Source organism: Oreochromis niloticus, linkage group LG18, assembly GCF_001858045.2.
Source record: "Oreochromis niloticus isolate F11D_XX linkage group LG18, O_niloticus_UMD_NMBU, whole genome shotgun sequence".
In the NCBI taxonomy this organism is placed as follows: domain Eukaryota; kingdom Metazoa; phylum Chordata; class Actinopteri; order Cichliformes; family Cichlidae; genus Oreochromis; species Oreochromis niloticus.
Window position 1 is genome coordinate 21,732,294 of NC_031982.2, and position 23,617 is coordinate 21,755,910.

The following is a 23,617-nucleotide window of genomic DNA, read 5'->3' on the forward strand; positions in this document are numbered from 1 at the left end:
AACGCTGCATTTTATAGGGTAAATCTGCCTGTTCTCTGTCAGAAACCTGCCTGCAGAAAATGAACCTAAAGTATGTAATGCAAGGATGTCATCACTTTAGAGATGGAGAAAGCATAAAGTGACAATTATGAATCACTTAATATGATAAGGAGATTCTGCAGGTCATTAATCAATGTATAAAATTAAAATAAAATGTATTTTTAGTGACACAAGATACAAATATTGAAGCAAGATCTATAATTAGAATTATTTATAATAAATATGAATAAATCAGTGCAATTTCTTTAACCATAAAGAATAACTAAGTCCTTCAGGACAATGTCACATCAATGCACTGAACTCACTATGTTATCCCTCTAACAGCCTCCACATGTTCTCACTGTAATTTCCCCTCATGAATGAATTTATGCTGCACTAATCTGAATGTTTGCAGGGAAATCAAACGCATTTCACACGCAGTACTCGAGCTGACTTACCTTTGTTTGAATGACAACTTGTACGCGCTGAATCCACAGATAAGGTAAGAAAATATGTCAGGCTATAGCGGTTGCTCTTCAGGGTTTCTACTCCACGGCAGTGTTTCATACGGGTCCACATTTCCAATGCACGCAATTTTCGGCAAGTACCGCTGCTTCGCCTCTGGACGCAATCGGTCTCTATACCGTCCGTTTTCTTTGGAGCTGCTTTTAAGCATGATTCTTGTCGTCGTCGTTCCAACACTGTCTCTTTTGATTCGTAGACCCCGAAAATGGCGCCGCGCTCCGCGGCGTGACATCAACTCCAAAGCCCTATAATGCGAGAGGTGGAATTGCTTGCTTGTTTATTAAAGTGCTTGAAAAGTTTATAGAGCAATGTGATCGGCTCGCGATTCAAACTCTTAAAACATCACAGGCTCTAATGCAACAAGGGGAAACTCGTTGTGCTGCGGTCAACAAAAAATACAGCTACCCAGCCCTGCTCTGTCAAAATCAAACCAGTGAAAGACAGACTGACAACGCCCTCTTAATGTCACCGCTACCACCCACGTGACTCCTGTTACACATCACCATAGCAACCAAACAAATGAAAACCCAGTGATCATTAAAATTCAATACATTTAATTATGGCTCCTACAAGAAGAAACGAGCAAAAGATACAGGTAAGCAGATGTGTCATTGGATAATGGCAGGTCATGTATCCTAAAACTTTCAGAATACTTTCTTAATTATGTGGGTTACAGCTCCTCCAAGAAGAAATGGTAAAAATAGTTACAGTAACAGACTAAACTCCAAACAATATATACAATAATATAATATTAATATAATAGTAATTAGTCAGTGTCACTTGTTGATTTGTCCTGTTCTCATTGTATGACGAATTATGATGTCTGTTTAGTAGCCGTTTGCATACTATATTTCTCTGTCTTCATATATGTATGTGTGTGTGTGTGTGTGTGTGGGGGGGGGGGGGGGGGGCAGAGGGAGTGTTCGCCAGGGCGCCAAATACGCTAGGACCGCCACTGAGGACAAGTGACTATCAAACAGAGAGATATCACAAAAATGCAGACTAGGCATGGGGAATGGGGAAAATAGGAGGACAGGAAAAACTCAAGAACAAAATGACAACATAACCTAGGCAAAGATAAAATCCAAAATGAAAACTACAACATTGTCAAGCATAAATATATGACAGCATGTTTCATGCTTTTTCCAAAGCATATTGCTTTGAATTTTCTATCCTGACACTTTATCCTTTTGTAACTTCCCCATTTTGTTTGCACATTCTCCAGATTTCCATTTCACCCTTGCATGCAGTTACGTAGAGGCCAATGTAGGAACCAAAGATAAATCCAAGAACGATGATAAGTCATATTTTTAAAATGTTTTTAAATGTTGAGTTTGAGTAGCTTTTTTGTTTTGGGAGACTTTTATTAGTTAGAAAATTGTAACTGATCAATGACAAAGTAACTTCCATCTAAGATTAAAAATATACACGCTCATGTGATTATAACTGGTAATTTGCAAGGGGTGAATGTGTGTGTCATGCCAAAATACAAGGAGTGAACAATCAAATAATGAAAACCAAAGTCTGTGCAGAGGTATCTGTAAGCCAAAATGAGATTAAAGCACAAATGCAAAGCAGAGGTGTAGTGCTTTTGTCTTGCAACAGTCATGTGCTTAGAACATACATTACCTTACATCTTTTTCTCCCTCACAACACTGACGAAACCACCAGTTCTTTTAACTCCAGTTTTGTTTTTTGTTTTTCTACTTGCTACTTTCTTCAGTTGCAGTACATTTGACCTCTCAGGGCCACAATACTATATTATTATATTATAATATTATTATAGTACAGTATTGCATAATATGATGTGATATCAGAATTTGTTTTAGCTACATATTTGAACTCAGGAGCATAAATTGTAGTTTGTGAGTTCTACTAGAACGCAGTGAGAGTTGATAAGGAATTGAATCGATAAGCAGTATTTATAATGGAATCGGAATTGCCGAATTCGTATCAATTCCTATCACTAGTTCCAGGTGAGATCAGTGATGGAAATAAGATCGTTTTGGTGTGAGTGCTAACAACAAAAGAGGGTAAGTCATAACCTGATGTGAGTCTCTCACCAATTTGCTCTGTGCATGCATATATGATTGCTGACTCACACATGCATCAATTTCAGCTTAATCTGACTTTTATCCTAACCATAACTAAAGCAACAAAAGCCAGCATTTGTGCAGTTTCAATGCTATTGCTGGTTAATTACACTAGTATACAGAAGTATTATTGCAGTATTGCAGTTACAGAGACAAACATGACCAGTGAGAATTATTTTAATGTTTTTTTCTGATGAATGAAATAGTACCAAATCTAACTCAAAAAACAAGGTACAACATTTTTTTATATCGTGTTTAACAAATTAGACCACCACCCAGTGCAAGGTTTATGCCACAGCTACATTACTGGAATGACCAGAATTGTTTTTCATGTTTATGTATTGCTTAATCTACCAGTGTGTGCAAGCTCTTTATTCAAATATTTTAATGATAAAATCTAATATTGTTATTATCCATGAATGTTCAAATGTACAGATTTCTAAAAGATTTATGTTTTCTTGTTTTTTCGCCACGGTTTTAAGAGTTTACCATCAGGTCATAGTACATGGTACCAGGTACATTTTTAGCACCTGCTTGGCCGGGGTTCCAAGCGATCTGAGCAGGTACTACAATGTGACGTCGTCAAACTGCATGCCACTGATTGTGTAACGCAAAATTATTTAAGGGCTAGTTTTATTGCAGTGGGTAAGTTTACTGACTGACGCGCAGAAGAAATAGTTCTTTATGGAGCCTAGATGGTGTGAATGACGAGACCAAAGACTGCAATACCTTGTACCAAAAATATATTGAATAAATGGGGGAAAGGGGAAATGGAACAAAATAATCAATACAACACACAACATAAATAAATGCCCACAATTAAATAATAAATCAATTGCTGTGATTTTCTGTGAAAGAGTCCTTTTGTTAAGAGTCCTTTTTGGTCCTTTGTTAAAGTTTCTTTTTTTAAGGTATTCCTCCTTAGGGTCCAGCTTCATACAATGGGGAAAAATATGTCCGTAATCCAAAGACGGCAAAGTGGGGGAAAAGAGGGGAAAAAAACAAAGAATGGTCCTACCGGCTCGACACTTCAATATGAAGAAGATCAATTTAAAGGGGGAAAAAAAACCTGACCGCTGAGGTGATACAATTTTATAGACGAATTTAGGGGAGAAAACACTTCGTTTTCCAACGCCGTTCTACACGCAATAAGTTTACAGCCACAGCAGGAGTCGAACCCGCAAGTATCCCTCCACAGCCGGTTTTCATAGTTGCCGCGACGTGGAAGGAGCCAATCAGGAGAGGGACCTCAAATCAGCTGACGTGGGTCATGTGACAGGGAGTAGTTGATATGGGTTACAATTGCCTGGTCAGTGGTGTCACTCAATGAGTCATTCCCAATAATTAAAACTGCCATTTTTGAAATTTGGCAATGAGGGAAATGCAAAAGAAACAATGTCGCGGACCCGCAAATCTGACAAAAAGCCATGGACCAAGCACCAGGTATATCGTCACCTTGGCACCTTTGTTGTAGCGTTCATGTTGCACTAATTACGTCACTCAGCAGCATTGCTTTGACGACAACCACACACATAAGGTAGTACTGGATTGTAATACCTTATCTGGATTGTAATGGAAAACTGGTTGATCGGAATCAAGTTGTAGCGATTTGATCCAAGCAAGTACTATTAGAACAGGTTCTATAGACACAGACAACCATTCAAACTCACATTCACACCAATGGGCAATTTAGATTCACCAATTAACCTAACCCCACTAATTGCATGTCTTCAGACTATGGGAGAAAGGATGGAACTCAGGACCTTCATACTGTGAGGAAACTGTGCCACCGTCCATATACAAAAATGTTTTTAATATTTACATTCACAAAATACAGCAAATTTAATCAATTTTCATAGTCATAACATGCATATTTGGTTAAACATGATTCTCCCTTGTTGTTTCAAATATGCTTTTAGCCATTTACTGCCACCTTAGCTCAAATTTTCATAACATACTAGGAAATCATATGGGCTATGCAAATGAGCCCAAAATATTTAAATTACATACTGATTCAATCTCCAGTGTTCTCTTCTGCTGCATTCTCTACCAGAATACTGGTGTCAGCTTGCTCAGGCTGTGACACCTTACTGCTGAAGAAGAGCGGGTTATCGAAGGTGTTAGGGGCGGGTAACTGATGACCAAATTTCTTGAAGAAGAAGACAGCAGTGACTGCCACCACTGCAATCCCAGTAATGACTAACACAACTGCTGTGGTTATATAGACACGCTGATGATGAGGTAATCCAGTTTCTGTACAGAGTGAAAAAGTAGATGGTAATCAGCTAAAAAACATTTGTAACAATTTGAAATAAAATATGTAAAATAAAGAGTTAAAAGAGGTGTTACTTACTCGATGATGGCGATGGCTTTGGTAGCAATACTACAAAAAGAAAAGAAGAACGATCAAATAAGACGCTTTATCAAAAAGTAGTTCTACTTCATTTAAAAATAAAAGTAAATTGCTGTGGAGTAAACAGGTATTTGCATTTGTAACATGTTAACAAGAGTTATTCCTTTTGGATTCATATGACTGTGTCATGTCTGTTGTGAACATCTTACAGGAGATTCATATCATTACAGAAAAGAAAAGGAGAAAACACTGTTATAAATAAAGATTATTTAACCTTTTTGTGTCTTGCAGATGTAAGGTCTTTGACCCCACATTTCAGTATCCTTCCATGTCCCATCTGATGTACTAATCTCTCCTCTGCGGATTAATCTGCTGCCATTAACAGGTTGACCTTCAGCCCAGTTAGTGTAACCAATGACTGATCTATCCACCCAGAGCCATTCCTCTGCAGGCAAATACACAGAAAAAACAGTGTACATCATTTAAAAAAAAATTATTTATTTTGAACTGAAAATTTAGTTAAAAACAAATGATTAAAAAATATGTTATTATTATTATTATTATTTGCCATAAATAATAAATAATGACTCACCTTTGAAATGTTTTTTAAACAGGCCAATCCAGAAAGATGTGTAACTATCTTGAAAAGTTCTCAGGTTACTTTCAAGAAACTCTTGCTCAGCGGAATCTTCAATGCTGGCAAGCATTCCACCTTAACAGAACAAATCAGTTGTTAATGAAAACTACAGCAATTTATTGCATACAGATATCTTTCAGATAAGTCGCCTACCATGTGCTACACAGCTGGTAGATGCTTCTTGCCAGCCTTTTTGCTCTGTGATAAAAATATAACAGTAACCCCTGAATGGTACCCAGATATAGTTCTTGTTTTCTATTGTTGCCTCTGGGTCTAGAGGGCAAACCCCTGGAAAAAGAGTCGACTCTGTTGGCAGCACATCTGTGAATGAGACAATGATGTCAATGAGATCAATGAATTACATCTTTTAAAACTCTGAAATGTATTGTTTTGACAACAAACGTGTGTGTGTGTGTGTGTGTGCGTGTGTGTGTGAGAAAAATTTTACAGATATCAGTACCTGTGATCTGTAATTTACGCTTCTCAACAGTGATTCAAGTATAAATGAAACAGACATGCCAGTCACTACAGGGTTATAGGCTATCTATTAGCCAGTGTTTGGTCGTACCTGTAGATTTCATGCAAACACTCATTAGTGTCTCGTTACAGTGAGCGGTTTTCCATCTTCCATCCACATCCATGTATACACAACTTCGGTCCTTGCTTGGTTCATTTTTACCCCATCGACTGAATGTTAAATGCCATCTATCAACATATCTGAAAGAACCATTGATCTGAAAGAAAAGATTAATGAGACAGCAGTTACCAACAGGGTTTTAATAGTTTTGCAATTTTCATTAGTTTTTATTTTTATTTCGTTTTGACTTCAGATTTTCAATTTTATATTAGTTTTAATTAGTTTTTACCATTTGTTTGCTAGTTTAGTTTAGTTTTAATTTTTTTTGAAAATCCTTAGTTTCAGTTTAGTTTTGATTAGTTTCAGTTATAGTTTTAGTTGTGTTTGCAATAAAGTGTAACAAAATCCCAGTTTCATCATATCAGTCATTCTCTTCTGCTTATCCTTGGGTATGTTGCTATTCCAGCTACCATACCCTGCACCCTGGACAGGTCGCCTGTCTGTCGCAGGGCTAACACGCAGAGAAAGACAACTCACATTCCCACCTATGGGTTCTTTGAATAAATAAATAAAGGCAGATGAACAACCATTGATACCAGGCAACTATAAATGTAAATGTATATCTTGGTGAAAAAGAAGTTTAGTTTCCAGGTTTTTTTCTTGCTGTGTCTCATTATGCCAGCAGGTGGCAGTACGTTAGTCGAGTCGTCTGTGTTGGTGCTCCATCCACGCGCAGAATCATGTCAGGAAAAGTCGGGAGAAAGCGCCAAAGAGTCCAATTTGGGATTACTTTGAATATGACTGTGTTTTGGATAAAGCAAGTGTCTTGTAGTGGAAAGAGACAAATTATGAGGGACATTTCTAAAGGGAAAAAAATCCCACAAACCTTAAAGTGCACTTGAAAAGCTCACACAAGAAGGCTAACCTAGCCTAGCTTACCTGGAGAAGGTAAGGGAGCACGCCCAACCCTCATCCCCAGAAACAGAAGCTAACCCCAGGCAAGGCAGCGTGATGCATCCCAAGACAACAGGACTGGGATATCTACATAACGGTTTGAGTCAATTGCCTTAACACCCGGTGCTGCAAGAGTTAATAGTCTCATTGGGGCCAAGATATACATTTTATAGTTGCCTGGTATCAATGGTTGTTCATCTGCCTTTATTTATTTATTTAAAGAACCCATAGGTGGGAATGTGAGATGTCTGTCTCTGCGTGTTAGCCCTGCGACAGACAGGCGACCTGTCCAGGGTGCAGGGTATGGTAGCTGGAATAGCAACATACCCAAGGATAAGCAGAAGAGAATGACTGATATGATGAAACTGGGATTTTGTTACACTTTATTGCAAACACAACTAAAACTATAACTGAAACTAATCAAAACTAAACTGAAACTAAGGATTTTCAAAAAAAATAAAAACTAAACTAAACTAGCAAACAATTGGTAAAAACTAATTAAAACTAATATAAAATTGAAAATCTGAAGTCAAAACGAAATAAAAATAAAAACTAATGAAAAGTGCAAAACTATTAAAACCCTGATTGTATGACACGCACACATCAACGAAAACTAAACACATTTTTGCTATAAATTTAGTTAATTTTAGTTAGTTTTGTGAACACTCATTACAGTTTTAGTTAGTTTTCCTTTTTTTGTTTTCATTTTTATTTCCGTTAACGAAAATGTTTTTTCACTTCTAGTTTTCGTTATTTCGTTAGTTTTCGTTAACGATAATAACCTTGGTTACCAATCAAGACAACTAGCAGAACCATAGGAACCATCTCATCTGTAATCCAGTTTTGAGATCCCTTCCCACACGCCTTAACGCCCTCTCACATCTTGGGTCATTTGATCTGAGTAACTCACATGATAGGGTGGTGCAAGATCTAACAGTGGGTTCACCTGAAACCTTGGCTGATTGTGACCCACACCTGTTTTCACCGCTTGGCTCATGTGATTAGGCCGGAGCTGGGTAAAATGATGGAGTTTTAAGTAACGGTTTAACTACTGCCAGCTTAAGAGTTTACATAAGAGGTGCTGCTGCTCAACATGCCTTCCTCACACAGAGCATCCCCCTGCTGGAGCGACTGAGAGTACAGAATGTAAATACACAGCACCTTCAAATGTGTTTGTGTGATGCTGGCAGACTTATTATGAAAAGGGATAACTAGATGTAGTTGAAATGGATGGATGATAATCTCATTTCATAAGTAACTGAATGAGTGGATAAATAACTCGACCAGTATATTTATCCATCAACGACGATTTCATTTTCATAATTACAGATTATTTCGTTAGAAAAAATCTTTGCACTTATTTTACCCATAAGTCGGTTTTGGATTGAATTTTTACCAGAGTCAGAAGTTTCAAATTGGTTGGCCCTATTAGTTATGTACTTTTTATATTTTTTTAAAAGTTTACCTGCGCTTTGTGTAATCCAAACCAAAGAGGAGCCTTGAGATTCAGCGCCAGCAGCTCAACATAAGCTTGTGTCCACTCATTCCTTAGGCTAGCTAGGAGGGCATCGTCATTTTGACAGTACTCTGCAGCCTTATCCCATTTCATTTGTCGAGGAACAACCTTAATGGAGTCATTAAGTATTTTGATGTAGTTAGTAGAAATTGTTGGTTCTGGAGGATCTGGTTGAGATGTGTCTGTTTAGGATGAGAACAGAAACAATTTTGTTCTTTTTACATAAAAAAACCTGCGAATCATTCTTAAAAAGTTATTATAGCTATTTCCAATTCTGAATCATAGCCTTGATCATATATATTATTATTATATAGTATTTATACATGTAGATATTAATTATAGGAATGAAAAGTCAAATTCTTTGTTGTTTTAGAATAGCTAGAGAGAGTCTGATGGAGCTGCAGCTGAAGTTGGGTGGCAACAGGCCTGGGGGTAGAAATGGACTCACCAAGATTTCGATGACAGATAAATCCATTGGTGTCATTGCATGACTTTAGAATCCATTTCCCAATACCAACCAAAGGCTTGGTATTGATCACAAAACAGTTTTTCTATGGAAACAGAGTTGGGTCAACAGAGAATAATGATACTTGATGACACAGGGAACTGTGTCAGGGAACACAGGGCATTCTTGGACCTTTAAAAACTGCTTACCTTTTGATTATAATACCAATACCAATGCTGCAATACAAACACAAAGATTTTAATTATTTGTAAATACAAAAATATACAATTATAGATTATTTCAATTCATCTGACCCTTCACAATAGGTAATATACACTGTATCTACATGGTGCAAGTACACTGCTCAAAAAATTAATGGAACATTTTTAACAAAAGTGTAGCATCGAGTCAGCTGAAGTTCTGGGATACTGATCATTTAATTAGCAGAGAAGGTGTTAATCAGTGTCAGCAGCTTTGGAGTTAATGAAATTATCAACAGGTGCACTAGAGGGGCAACAGTGAGACAACCTCCAAAACAGGAATGGTTTTACAGGTGGAGGACACTGACATTTTTCCCTGCTCATCTTTTCCAAGTGTTTTTTCACTAGTTTGGACTTTGGCTAGAGTTAATGTCACTGCTGGTAGCATGAGGCCATACCTGGACCAGGATGGCACATCAATATGTACCATTGCCAGAAGGTTTGCTGTGTCTCCCAGCCCAGTCTCAAGAGCACAGAAGAGATTCCAGGAGACAGGAAGTTACTGTGAAAGAGCTGGACAGGCCTGTAGAAGGTCCTTAACTCATCAGCAGGACCAGTATCTGCTCCTTTGTTCAAGGAGGAGCAGGATGAGCACTGTCAGAGCCCAGCAAGTCACCTCCAGCAGGCCGCTGGTGTAAATGTTTCTGACCAAACAATCAGAAGCAGAATTCGTAAGAGTGGCCTGAGATCACTACATCCTGTAGGGTGGCCTGTGCTCACTGTCCAACTTCATTGAATTTGATTGGTATTTGCCATAGAATACCATAATGTTAAATTGTTCAGCATGACTGGTTTGGTTGTGGCTCAGTGATAGTCTGGGGAGGCATATCCATGGCAGGATGCAAAGACTTTTACAGGTTTGGCAATGGCACCAGTGTTGCCAACTTGGCGACTTTGGCGATATATTTAGGGAGTTTTCAGACCCCCTTTTCTAAAAAGCAACTAGCAACAAATCTTTGCTGGTGTTTTTAGGAAGACTTATGACCACTTTGTGACGTGAAAGCATGTTTCGCTTTTACTCTCAACAAGCAGCGGGTGCTCGCCCGTGCGAGGCGGCAGATCGTCCTCACGCAGCAGTGTCCCCCAGCTGGTGTCAGAGCAGGAGATGTTAACCCCTACGCGTCCAAATTGCAAATGAATCGCGCATGAGCGAAGCCGCTGCTCCAGCCCAGACTGTAACGCAGTCAGTTCTTTTACTCTTACTTTTTGTTGATCACTACTTAAAAACACACATACACACACACAAAGTAACTCCGCCAGAGTGCCTATTTCGGGTCACTTTTGCCGGTTCCAAGCCCGGATAAAGCAGGTGGGTTGGAATTGTGACAAAAAAAGCAATAATTGTTAAAGAATTGAATTTGTAGTTCTAAATATATTCTAAATGCATTTAGGGTGTTTTTTACTCACTTAATGTTCTGATGTCCCAAATCTGGGAGGAGACACCAGAAACACTATCAGTCGTGTCATTAGAAACATGCCCCAATGTCATCAAGCATGTATACAAACATGCGGGGGCCATACAAGCTACTGAGTCATCTCTGTGCTTGTCCTCCTAGATCTTAGTGTGATACTGGTTGATACTTGGTGATAATAGCTTATTAAGTGATTAGAGCATGCTGTAGCTATTAAAGATACTGGACTGCAGTGGTTTGAATCATATCTATCTAAAAGACTCCAATTTGTTCATGTACACCGAGTCGTCCTTACACACTTATGGTTAATTATGGTGTTCCACAGGGTTCCATGCTAGAACCGATTCTGTTACTGATTCTGTTACATTTCTCACTTAGGCAAGTGTAATCTATCCATGAAGCCAGATCACACACACCAACTAGTTAAACTATCATGCTGTATGCCTTAAAGACACAAAGGCTTGGATGACCCCTAATTTTCTGATTCTAAATTCAGATAAAACTGAGATTATTGTGTTCTGTCCTAAAAATATTAGAAATATGGTATCTAACCACATGCTTACTCTGGATAACATTACCTTGGACTCCAGAGACACTGTGAGGAATCTTAGAGTTGTTTTGACCAGGATATTAAACAGATATGTAGGACTGCTTTCTTGTGTTTGCCCAATATCTCTAAAATTAGAAACATCCTGTCTCAGAGTGATGCTGAAAAACTAGTTCATGCATTTATTATTCCTAGTCTGGACTACTGTAGTTTTTTATTGTCAGGATGTCCTAAAAACTTCCTGAAAAGCCTTCAGTTGGTCCAAAATCCTGAAGCATGCATACTGACAGGGACTACAAAGAGAAAGCATATTTCTTTTACATGTGCTTCTCTTCACTGGCTCCCTTCTAAATCCAGAATTGAATTTAAAATCTTTCCCTTCACATACAAGGTCTAATGAGCACCCATCTTATCTTAATGACCTATAGTATTGTATCACTCCATTAGAATCCTTTTCTCTGTTTTCTTTGTATTATTGTAGGGTCTTTACCTTACAGTATAAAATAACTGGAGGCAACTGTTGTTGTGATTTGGCACTACTTAAATAAAATTTAATTTAATTTGATTGAGCACCATTTCGAGTTGTTGCAGTATAAGTTCAACAAAATGGACTGGCCTGCTGTCTCATTTTTTGACTTTGATTTTCAGGGAATCTTTGAATTCGGCCACTCTGTAGGTTGATCATTTTAATTTCCGTCAAGCAAGGTGACATCTGTTCATTCCTAACACATTACCCAGTCTATATCATTGCAGATTTCCAGCATGATGTTTTTGTTTTTTTTTACTCACTGAGATTATTATTTTCCCACTTACATCATCACCCAAATTGACGTATGACCGTTGTTGTCCATCAGTCCAGTAAGTTCTCCACTGTGACTGAAATAAACCAATCCACAAGTCTGTAGTAGGTGCATCAGCCATTTGAGACAGTAAAAACACTGAAAATGTAGACAAAGATTTATGGTTAAGATATTTTCTTGCAAATAAAAGTGCACCGTGGTATCAGTTCTAACTTGTGGCTAAGCCAAAACTGCACAACAACAGAAATTCAGTGGTAACTTTAGGTATTGGGAATAGATGAATCTTCAAAGGATGGCAAAATATAGCTTGTTTAAAACAGAGTTGTTGGCTTTGTGAGCTGTAGCTGTAGTATCATAAACGGACCACAAAAGAGGAGAAGGTAACAAAATCGAAATACTTATTTGAGTAAAATGAAAATGAAACAAACCTTCCACGTCTCTTGAAGTAATAGACACCAAGTTTCCACCCTTTTGTTTGCATTTTTCCCTTGCATCGTGCCATGTTAAATTCTGATTGTCAATGATGCTGTAACACTAAAATTGAAAGATGAAAAAGATCAATATAGTGTTTCAAGCACTAAGAACAAAGTAAATAATAGAAAGATTAAAAGACATGAAAAGACATCTGACCTTAGAGTTAAATTTTTTCCAGGGGTGTGGACATCCACCTTTGGGAGGCACTGTAGGCACTGCAGCAGTGGTGTTTGCAGGTGTTGAGCTGCTGCGCTTACAAATGGATGCATACTCAAGCCCACAGCTGGAGTCATGCCAGAATCCTGCAAGCCAGGTCAGTATATTAAATTAATAACATGATCAACTTGAATGAATAATTTAAAAAATCTTCAATCAATTTTGATATCACACACGCTAGCTTTCACTCATTTTATTTTTTGTAACTTGCCTCTTGAGTAGTTGTTTTCTACATACTTTTTACTTTCACTCCCTACATCTTTAAACAAATATCTGTATTCTACTTCTTACATTTTCAAAACAGGCTCGTTACTATTGCTTTAACGCATTAGGGTCAAGTTATTATTTCATCACTGCGAGCCTCCAAACATCAAACCAATTTGAGCCTAAGCAGAAGGCAATCCTGTTTGTGTATTTATCACCAGAGGATGACTCATAAAGAGAGATGACATGTGCCAGGGGTTAAAGGTGGGATGGTGTTTTTCTTTTTTTTGTCACAACACCGCAACAACTGCAGGTGTCCGTATGTTGCGGTTTAGGTACTTCAGCATCTAGCTAGTGCTACAAAAGAGGAATGAGCATAATGGGAGTGACTTTTTTTTTTTTTAGTGGCAGGTAATTTCAAATTTAAAGTTTCTATCAGCTCAGCAAACATCAGCAAACACACAAACTGTATTATGTATTTTCTAATAGTAGTATTTGTACTTCTACTAAAGTAAAGAATGTCTTTACTTGTGAAACTGAATCATATTTCGGTACACTCACCATTGTGATATGCCATGAAAGCACAGTTCTCATCAAAGTTCTTGAAGTCAGGTTGATTTTCCTGCCAACTTTGAAACAACAACTGAGAACCATCCATCCACCTTAATGTAACACAGAACATAAAATTGTTTAAATGTCTGTAAAAGATTTGTGACAATATTACCAAGACAGTGGCATACTGGGTTCATTAAAGATACTCTTATCCATCACGGCAGCTGGACCTTTAGCTAGCAACACACTGTGTAACAAACGGCACACAGACAGTTCCTTTAATATTTTGGTAAAAAAACATTACTGTCATGATCTATATTGCTATCATGCCCTAAGTTGATGGGAAAGATTACAAACAGCAAACTCCAAAATTTTACAAATACGGACAAAGCTTCGCAAATAGAAATGCAAATGGATCTGCATTTGCAGTTAGAGCTTAACACGGGGTGATCGTGGCTCAAGAGTCGGCAGTATTTTGGACAATATGAAACATTTAATTTCCCCTTTGTATATCAGAACAGTCGATTTTAAATCAAACACTCAAGATATGATTGACTGATATTAAAACTGGTATACTTATCTGACATGCTGCCTTGCACTAAGTACTCTCTATTTTTAACTTGCTGTTACATAAATTTAAGTTAATTGTGTTGCATTTACATTTTTGTCACTAAATTCATACTCACTGAAATGTTCCATCAAGATCTACAGATAGGCCAATCCAAGAACTCCGGTAACCTGTTGAAATCTGCACAAAAACATGGATACATAGTAAAACTTTCACTTTGTGCAATTATACCTTAATTACCCATTGCCTTGGTAAATGTTTTAAAAATGCCATTGCTCACCTGTTTCCATAAAAATATCCTTTCTGCTTCACTGTTGATAGATACCAGGTCACCATGCCTCTGTCTGCAGAAGGTACGAGCGTCCTCCATGGCCATCAAGTTTTTGTTAATGTAATACTGAGCCCCATTCCATTCTAGCCACCCATCAGAGGTCGTGTTATACTCTGAGAATAGATAAGAAATGCGCAATCTATTTCAGTAAGTGTGCAAATAATATTACCCTCTTTTTCAAAGATTTTTATGTTTAGAAAACGTTATAAAAACGTGTTTGGCGTTAAACACTGTAAATGTGTTAGATAAGCAGGTCTTAAAAAAATAATTTTTTTTATGTAAAGCTCATATTTTTCCAGCTGTTCACAGTGAGGCTTTAAAATTATCAACAACAACTGCACGTTTTTCATCTTTTCCTCAAACTACACAATCCAATCTTCCTTTCTTCAATGTGAGTTTTCTGCTCATACTGTACGAATGACATCCGGTTGTGGCAGATGGCCCCGCCTCCCTGAGCCTGGTGCTGCCGGAGGTTTCTTCCTGTTAAAAGCGAGTTTTTCATTCCCACTGTCGCCAAAGTGCTTGCTCATAGGGGGGCATATGATTGTTGGGTTCTTCTCTGTATGTATTATTGTAGGGTCTACTTTACCATATAAAGCACCTTGAGGCAACTGTTGTTGTGATTTGGTGCTGTATAAATAAAATTGAATTGATAAACAAATAAATAGTTCAACTATGAAAAAACAGTTCAGTCTAATTCAACTGATCCTGCAACCGTCAGATACAGAGAAAAATAAAGGATGGTCAGCCATTAAATCCTTTCAATGGGCTTCACATAGTCATAGAACTGATTTTCTATTTACTATTAATATTCTTACAGGTTTTTGTTTTGTTGAAACCATTATCCCATTATCTTTTGAGATTTCAGAAGAGCAAGTCTGGGTTCTGTGTCATATTTTGGATTTGTTGTTGGATTACATGAAAAACGCCTTTCATATGAGTTCATAAACATTCATACATTCATATATTCATTGTACATGTGTCCTAGCAGACACAGCTATGGTATCAATTTCAAAATCCTACATAAGTGTTTTCTCAAGTTATTGCATTCACAAACACGACACCCATCCATCCCATCTGCCTGCCCAGTGGGAGTTACAGCAGTACGCCATCAGCCTTTAACAGCTTAGTGGTAAAAACAAAACACAATAATACTATTTAGCCTATTATTATTATACTTATTATATTATACTAGTTTCAAATATTTGCCATGCAGAAAACCAGCATCCATGAGACATCAGTTTCCCTGTCAGCATGGTATACATAATGGTCTCAGCCTGGTAATCCCAATAGAAAGTAAACAGTCATGTAAAGATGCTGTCTGGCAATGTGGTCAAATTCCTCAACACACTGGTGCACTTACCAGGGGTGACAGGGTCTGGAGCCGGCTTTGGGGTGACTCCTGTGAAGGAATAAAAACAGAGTAGTGCTGAGTTACTAGTGACCACCTTGATTGACATTGTGAGAATACATGAGCCAGACAACAATAATCTTCTGGTCCAAAAAAAATGTTACAAAAGAATTTGATAACTGTGACCATGCTGTACCTGCGTGGATCTGACAAACCCAGTTATTGTACTTCTCACAGTGCACATCACTCCAAAAGAAAGTTTTCTCCCAATAATTGCGTTTCATTTGAGCACATGATTCAGCGTTATTTTCATTGTTTGGTTCTCCATCTTTCCACTCTTGAAAGTTTACCTTTATACAAAGATAAGATAATTATGAATAGTAGTAGTAGTATTTGTAGCAGTAGTAATAGCAGCTGTAACATCAGTAATATTAATAATCATCATCTTGATCGTTATCATCATTTTGGCTACATAAACCATTGTAGAGAGTTAAAAACTGTAAACTCACCGGGGATCCATCACTCCATACATAACCTGTGTCTGGGTCGGGAGCACTAAGTCCAATCCAGTATTGATTATGCCTATAATGGACAAATGTATGTTCTAAATTTTTATACTTGTGTAATTTCTTTTTCTTTCTCAAAGACCTTTTATTTAGTTATTTTGCATAAATATTTTGTAAAAGCATGTTTCTTTTTTTCTATCAGTGATTATGCTTATACACAACTCATTGCTTAAGAATGATAAGAATCTATGACTGCCACTAATGTGTGACTTAGGCTGGAGGTGTACTTTACGAAAGATTTTTATCTTATGTAGCTCTGATTGTAGACCAGATAACACTGTACCGTTCAAACTGCCTCGGTAGTAAATCAGCACTGCTGTGAATGCTGACTAGGTCTCCTCCAATGGCTCTGCAGTAATCTCTAGCCTCGTACCAGGTCTTTCTCTTTTCTGAAGCCTCTGGAAAGATCTTAAACAAAAGATAAGAAACTGAATTGTGATCTAAAGCTTTGGTAATATTTGTACATTTAGAACTACATGCTAAACTTGGGCAGTCATCTGTTTTTATGTCATCCTTATTATGAATAAGATCACAGAATAATCATATCCTTCTACAACAGAAAGGATTATGAGATGGGAAGTGACAGAAACCCTTGTGCAGAAATGATCAGGAATCACTAATAAAAAGGAAAGTCAAGTTGTTAGAAAAAGTCACAACTGTCACAGATATTATGAAATTGATGGGACACACACTCAAAACAAAATTAACATGTTTTTCCTCTGCTTATTCAGCAAGACTTTTTTGGTGTTTTTTTGGGGGGGGGGGGGGAGTTTTGAAGTTAGCTCTGCAAACCAAAAGGTGATATTACAGCTAAGCTAAGAGGAAAACCATCTATATTTACATTCTGGGACATTATCACAAGTAGAAGCCTCTTGTCATGTGTCAGTGCATACTTTCTATTGCACAAATGATGCAAATGGCAAGTGTAGTTTGGTTGCAATTAAATCTTTCCTACATAAAACCTATCAGAAGGTTGTGAGGTTTTTCTTTTGGTTTTTTGGGGCTTATAGCAGCACAACGCAATCTGGTTTCAATAATTTTTCTGAGTAAAATAACATCGGACATGTCTTTACCCATTTATTCTTTTAACAAAACCAGTTAATATTGGTCCTCTGTTACTGCCTTGAATCAGAAGGAGCTCAGGGTAAACTTACTTGTCTATAGTGCTACTATACTGCTGCTCTTGGTAACGCTACTGTTTCTAAAGGGCTTGTGAAAAATAGAGACTGCAGAATACTTAAGTCATGTACCACTGTAGCAGCCACAGTACCTTATAACAGACGCCTCTGGATTGCATCTTAGTCCATCCATCTGTGCAGTTAGGTGTGGCAGTGGTTGGTGGAGCAGGGGTTAAAGCTTCCCCCTCTGCCAGGTGTTTGCAGATGTATTTTTCCTTATTGGTACAAGGCAACACATCCCAAAGGCCAGCAGAATGCCCAGTTGCCATAGCAACACAACCCTGCACGTGACCTTGTGTTATAAAAGAAATTATTAGCTGTCATTTGTGAAGACATCTCTCAGCTATAGTTTACATATCGATTCATATTTTTCATTACCTGGCATATGAGTGTTCCAGTGAGTATATCTTGGATAGGCATTGTTGGTCCACATAAAATATTCTCTGTTTTTCAGGTTTGAGAGACCTATCCAGAAGTGTTTCTCTGGCCTCAGTCCCACCAAGCTTACAAGGAAAGCATTATCCACCCTGGAAATATTTACACAACTCGGATTAGAGGCTGCCTGATGCCAAATTACATATACAATTTTTTTTTACACCTGAGGCTTTTTTATGTTAAACATTTCAGGAGTTGTGAAAACTTTTTTACCCAGTTGAAACATCAGCTAAGTAAGACTTTGAGCTCTTGCAGTCATCGTTGGCTTCATGAAAAGTCTTTGTCTCAGTCCCTACAAAGTAGCAGTAGGATCCATGTCTTTTCCAACCCTGCATTGCAGAAACACAACAGTTGGAGAACTATTCTAACTATAAGTTAAATGCTGACTTTGTGTCTTTCTGTGATAGCAAGGAGTAAAACACCAGAATGCAGAATCACTCTGCATCAATGTGACTACTTGTTTAATTTACTGGAATGTTTTTTTTCCCTAAAAATGCAATGACTAAATAAGATGTTCTCTTAATCAGGACATTCGGCCTGCTTTCTTTTCTTTTTACTATAAACAGCACCCAAATAAAATGTTTCATTAGGCATCATACCTTATGTGTATGCTGCTTTCCTAGATATTTCATGGACCATAGGCACAAAATTAAATTTAGACATCGTGCCAATTGAAATATACAACAGCCTTTACAAAACAGAAACAGATTACAGAATGTGTGCACTCAGGCCAACCCGATGAAAACATTCTTTGGAAAATATCTGAAAAGTTCACATACAGTTTTGCAGCCTGCATTCAGCTCCACTTCATCTCCAGAGGGTTCAGAGTCACTTGTCTTCATGCAGATAAAGCCATGTTTCTCTTCACACACACGGTCAGCCCAGTTTCCATTCTGCAAGAATGGAAAGAATAAAATTCCTGTGGAAACTGAAATTAACAAGAGATAGGCAGGCTACAGTGCATATCATAAAACAAAGACCTAATTTTCCTGGATAATAATGGACCTATACTGGACGCATAGTTTTACAGAAAAAAGCTGGCGTGTCATAATCATCAATAATCACTCCCACATTGTGCACCTTACCTCCCCTCTAATGAGAACACAGTCTTCTTGTTCAGAGGTGACAGTTGGTTCCCTAGAGTCCCAGCTAGTGTAACTCACAGGAGAATGATCACTCCAGACAAACAGCCTCTCTCTGTTCCTATCGTTTAGTCCAATCCAGAGTTCATCAGTGGACGCTGCAGACAGAAAATGACATTAATTGTTATATAATCTTCTTGATACATTCTGCTCATTTGCTACTCTTTAGATGTTACTTTTACACTTAAGTTTTAGACTGCTGCTAATTGTCTGCCAGAATTGCTGGACGATGTGCAGCGATACAGGGATCAGACAACAGAAAGCGACTGAATGCTTATGAAGCGACAAAAATAAAAACGTAGTTTTGTGTCCAAAATAGCAAGATTCCCAAAATGACTGACTAATAAACGGTCATTATTCTAAAGAGGAAGTCTGCATGGTTGGTCTGAAATGACTGTTAGCTGTGAGAGCCCTGGATTTTCTGGAGGTGGTGGACTGCTGTACATTTCCAAGAATAGATTGCTCACAATTTTATTATGTGTGTAGCTATAAAATAAGATATTCATTAATATCTGTGTTTGAGTGTGTTTTAACTTCTCAGTGTGATGTTCAAATTAGACATTTTAAAAATTAAGGAGAGACAACTTCTTATGACTTAATTACAAGCTGAACACTTCCTGGAACTTTAACAGTTAACTTCATATTTATGTGGAATTTACATCTTTCAGTAAAGTGGATTGAAGTGAATTTAGGGCTGAAGTATAAAGGAGCATAAATTTGTTCAATATTCAGTCACCTGACTTCTTGTTTTTTTTCTTTTGACTTTAGTTTTATGAGGTTAGATGTGTTCTCAGAAATGGACTATCTGATATAATCACGTTAAATCCATAATTGAACTATAAATCCTTCTCATTACGTACCAGGTCTTGAATAACCTGGCGCCATCTTGTCTTAATGACCTTATCACCCTATTAGAGCACTTCGCTCTCAGCCTGCTGGTTTACTTGTGGCTCCTACAGTAAACTTAAACTTAGAATGGGAAACACATCACTCAGCTTCCAAGCCCCTCGACTATGGTTCAGAGAGGTAACTGGTGCTGTGATTTGCGGTATATAAATTAAATAAAACTGAATTGTTGGTGTTTTTCTTAGACCAACATAATAATGTTTGTCTAGGATCAACAGTGTATATGAGGTTCGGCATTAGTATGTGCTCTTCGTTAAGGTTTGGGGTGTGGGGTTAGGGTTAGGGTTTGGTGTGTGGTGTGATGGTGTTTCCACATCACAACAGTATGACATCACTGCAATGTGATTGATAACTTGCAATGTTGAACCTGGACAAACATTACTTTTGTTGATCCAGGAACACACCAACACAATCATATTAGATCGTGCCTCAAAAAATTTTGAGTTACTCACCAGCAATTGCAGATATGTCGGGAAATTACCAACAAGATAAATATGAAAAGTGTTGGGTGAAGATTATGTTAAAGGAATGCAAATGGTGCTCAGAAGTTTTTATTGCCATACCATATCCAAGTTGAGAGATGATGAAGCTTTGGTCCTCCACATTACGAATGCTTACTAGGTCTCCTCCTTCTTTACGGCAAGCTTTCTGAGCATCAGACCATTTTTTTGTTTCATTACGATAAAGGTAAAAGCAGTGGCCATTGTAGGGGATCCAGGGTGCTGTACAGAATCCGGTCTCAGCAGCTATGAAGCATAAGAAGAACAAAAGAAGAAGGTCAAAGAAATGGTGTCAATCAAGTTTTTTAAAGAGAAGAGAAAAGAAGGGATTTTTTCTATACCTTCAGTAGGTGCAGCCAAAGGTCCTTCACTGTAGCAGATGTATCCCAGTTTCTTGTTGCATTTTGAACTTTGCCAAGAGTACTGAACAGCGCCATCAATAATTCCACACTTATATCCTGGATTAGAAACTGGATGTCCTAAAGTACAGTGATGGTAAATGATACTTGTCACTTATGAGATGAGACTCGGCAACTTTCCATTCACAAGATTCTCCAGATATTTAGAAGCACGCTGTGTATCATGTATAAGCATTTTAGTTTTAATGGAAATGAAGTAGAAGCCTATGATTTCTACCCAAGAGTGACAAGGTTATGTGACACACAACGCCACCGCAATAATTTAGCAGTTGTTGAAATTGCTGACCAATAACAAGTTCTCTGATTATTGCTACATCTGCAGTGTGGCTGGCACGCCCATGTGGAAGAAATTTATAAGAAATAGGGAAAAAAATTATTTACTTGCTGACAGATAACATTTCTTATATAAATAAAAACAGATGGCAAACATGATCAAGATGAACTGCTGAGATCTTTTAACAACAGTAATATAAATTATCATCAGAATGGTAACACAAGCTCCTGAAACTTGAAAGAAAACTTACCTGAGTCCCAATTCAGATATGCATAAGGATTCCCATTAGACCACTTCCACACATAATCTAAATCCTGGAAGATCAAACCAACCCAGAGCTTGTACTCCTGTCCCCTATTTGCCCCTAATAGTGCTGTCAGTAGAGTTTAACAGAGAAAAGAGACAGAGAAAACAAAAAGTTACCAAGTGTAATACTCAAAACATAATCATCAGCTGGAGCTGTGTCTACAGTCTACAGACCACAACAACTTGAATGTTTCAAGTTTTAGCTATTTTAAACTCTCTCAGCTTAAATGAATCGTTTGGTTTTCAATACATTCAGTGTACTGTGGAGATTTGTTACCTTACCTGAAACATAAGCTTGCTCGTGAGGATTGCTGATACTGAGCAGGGAGGCACCCTGCTGTTTGCAGCTGGCGTCAGCCTGATCCCAGGTCAGCGCTGACTGTGTGTTGAGCTGATAAGATGCTCCTGTTGTGGGGTCTTTGTTCCAGGTTTCTTTGGCTGTGACACAAAAACAGTCAAAGTATTATAGTATGTCACTGAACTTGTATGTTAACATGGTGTTTCTCAACATTTCACACAAATGTAAAGTTTGGGTGGTCTGCTTATACAGTAGATTATTATTCTGTAAACCTGTATTAGAATTTATTGTGTACTTACAGTTAGTTGGGCAATAACCCCAGAGTTCATGATCATATTTTGTTTCAACCGCACACCATTTACGGTTCCCTGCAGAGTCAAATGCAGTGCACGCCGAGTACCAATTGCTTTTGTAGAAGAAAGGAAACATGCACGGCCTTCCAGCTGCATTTCCTTCAATGGTGTAAAGTTCTGAAGGACCAAAATAAGGAAAACGTATGAGAAAAGAACAAAGAATAGCTTGAATAGCTTAAGCAAATCAATACTTTTATCATTTATCAACATCTTGTAATCATTTGACACACTATCTTTGCATTACAACTATTTTGGAACTAAATATGAAAATCTACACATTTATCTCGTCACTACTATTATTTCCATAAAAGTTATCATGAATAACTTTACAATGTATTTTTATTCATTTCAGTTACCTGTATATGTTCTTGTGCAAGCACCACTGGAAGTCCCAGAAATTGTAAGGTGGCTACTGGGTCCGACTTTATTTGAGAGCACGGCCGAGTTATCAGCAGTGAGGTTAATGTAAAGTTCTTGGCCTTTGAGAGCGATCACAGTTTCATTCTTGCATTCCCACTTTTGGAGCTCACTGGTTTCATCACAATCATAGAAGTTTACTTCACTGCCCACAGTTTTCCCCTGAACACCCAGGCACTTCTTCTTATACTGAACCAAAAGTCGATCCCCAGATGTCCAGCGCATGGATAAACAGAAGTTATTTAATTTTACCAAACAAAAGCCAGTGGCCCTGTTAATTAGTTGAAATTGGGGATCTGTAGAGAAAAAATATTGAAAAACGGTACTGTTGGTGATGTATAAAACAAAGAAAATCTTCATCCATTTATCATACTTGCTTCAACTGATTTTTATATTTGTAATTGCAGAAAGTTTACTTAAAGAACAGTTTTTATGATAAAATCACAAATAACTCATTGTAGAATTGTAAAAAAAAAAAATACATAAATACAGCAAGAAACGATGGAGGACACAACAATCTTACATATAGTACAGACAGGCAGGACATTAATGATGCATGATTCTCTCTAAAAGCATAAGGAAAAAAAAAAAGAAATAGATGGATTTCCATACCATCTGAAGCCAAACAGAAAAATGTTTGGATGAGAAGCACAAAGACTGTAGAAGTTATCCTCATTGTTAGCATTCCCATTCCTGTGTCTTATATTTTCATATAAGCTACTTGCACAGGACCAAAACACAGGGTGTGAATGATTGTCGACCATGACTCTTTATATCATCCTGTCTTGCCTCGTCATGATGAGTGATGTTTCACAAGAAAAAGGAGGGGCGGGTTACTGTGAATTTTGCCTAACTGACTTGTATCCTGATTTCCTAACTTATCCAAAGAAAAGAAATTGTAGACATTATCCCTGTAAAAAGAAGTTGAATTAAGTTAATTGTTGTTGGCAAACAGAGTTTTAAGGGGGGAAGTAAAATAAAGTATTCATA

At 37.7% G+C, this 23,617-nt stretch overlaps 1 protein-coding gene across 2 annotated transcripts in view; it reads right to left on the bottom strand.

Annotated features, from left to right (window-relative positions):
* The window catches only part of LOC100710017 (macrophage mannose receptor 1), a 77,975-nt gene extending 54,618 nt beyond the window's left edge, over positions 1-23,357 (bottom strand). Inside the window, exons 1-31 of one of the 2 annotated variants that reach the window (XM_019348212.2) lie at positions 23,240-23,357; positions 22,567-22,923; positions 22,157-22,327; positions 21,842-21,997; positions 21,504-21,626; positions 20,902-21,039; positions 20,624-20,806; positions 19,098-19,252; positions 18,792-18,905; positions 18,226-18,341; positions 17,956-18,104; positions 17,670-17,869; positions 16,683-16,807; positions 16,343-16,415; positions 16,030-16,183; positions 15,846-15,884; positions 14,432-14,595; positions 14,270-14,331; positions 13,593-13,693; positions 12,768-12,913; positions 12,566-12,671; positions 12,151-12,275; positions 9,328-9,354; positions 9,122-9,224; positions 8,623-8,855; positions 6,195-6,360; positions 5,780-5,947; positions 5,582-5,701; positions 5,264-5,434; positions 4,990-5,019; positions 4,429-4,889 (exon numbers count right to left, since the gene is read on the bottom strand). In XM_019348212.2, the coding sequence (XP_019203757.1) occupies positions 4,651-4,889; positions 4,990-5,019; positions 5,264-5,434; positions 5,582-5,701; positions 5,780-5,947; positions 6,195-6,360; positions 8,623-8,855; positions 9,122-9,224; positions 9,328-9,354; positions 12,151-12,275; positions 12,566-12,671; positions 12,768-12,913; positions 13,593-13,693; positions 14,270-14,331; positions 14,432-14,595; positions 15,846-15,884; positions 16,030-16,183; positions 16,343-16,415; positions 16,683-16,807; positions 17,670-17,869; positions 17,956-18,104; positions 18,226-18,341; positions 18,792-18,905; positions 19,098-19,252; positions 20,624-20,806; positions 20,902-21,039; positions 21,504-21,626; positions 21,842-21,997; positions 22,157-22,327; positions 22,567-22,923; positions 23,240-23,318 (4,293 nt within the window). In that variant the 5' untranslated portion in view covers positions 23,319-23,357 and the 3' untranslated portion in view covers positions 4,429-4,650. Of the gene's footprint in view, positions 1-4,428; positions 4,890-4,989; positions 5,020-5,263; positions 5,435-5,581; positions 5,702-5,779; positions 5,948-6,194; positions 6,361-8,622; positions 8,856-9,121; positions 9,225-9,327; positions 9,355-12,150; positions 12,276-12,565; positions 12,672-12,767; positions 12,914-13,592; positions 13,694-14,269; positions 14,332-14,431; positions 14,596-15,845; positions 15,885-16,029; positions 16,184-16,342; positions 16,416-16,682; positions 16,808-17,669; positions 17,870-17,955; positions 18,105-18,225; positions 18,342-18,791; positions 18,906-19,097; positions 19,253-20,623; positions 20,807-20,901; positions 21,040-21,503; positions 21,627-21,841; positions 21,998-22,156; positions 22,328-22,566; positions 22,924-23,239 lie in introns of those variants that run through there. The other variant, XM_025900652.1, reaches the window with a different exon arrangement.
* Positions 23,358-23,617: the final 260 nt, after the last annotated feature.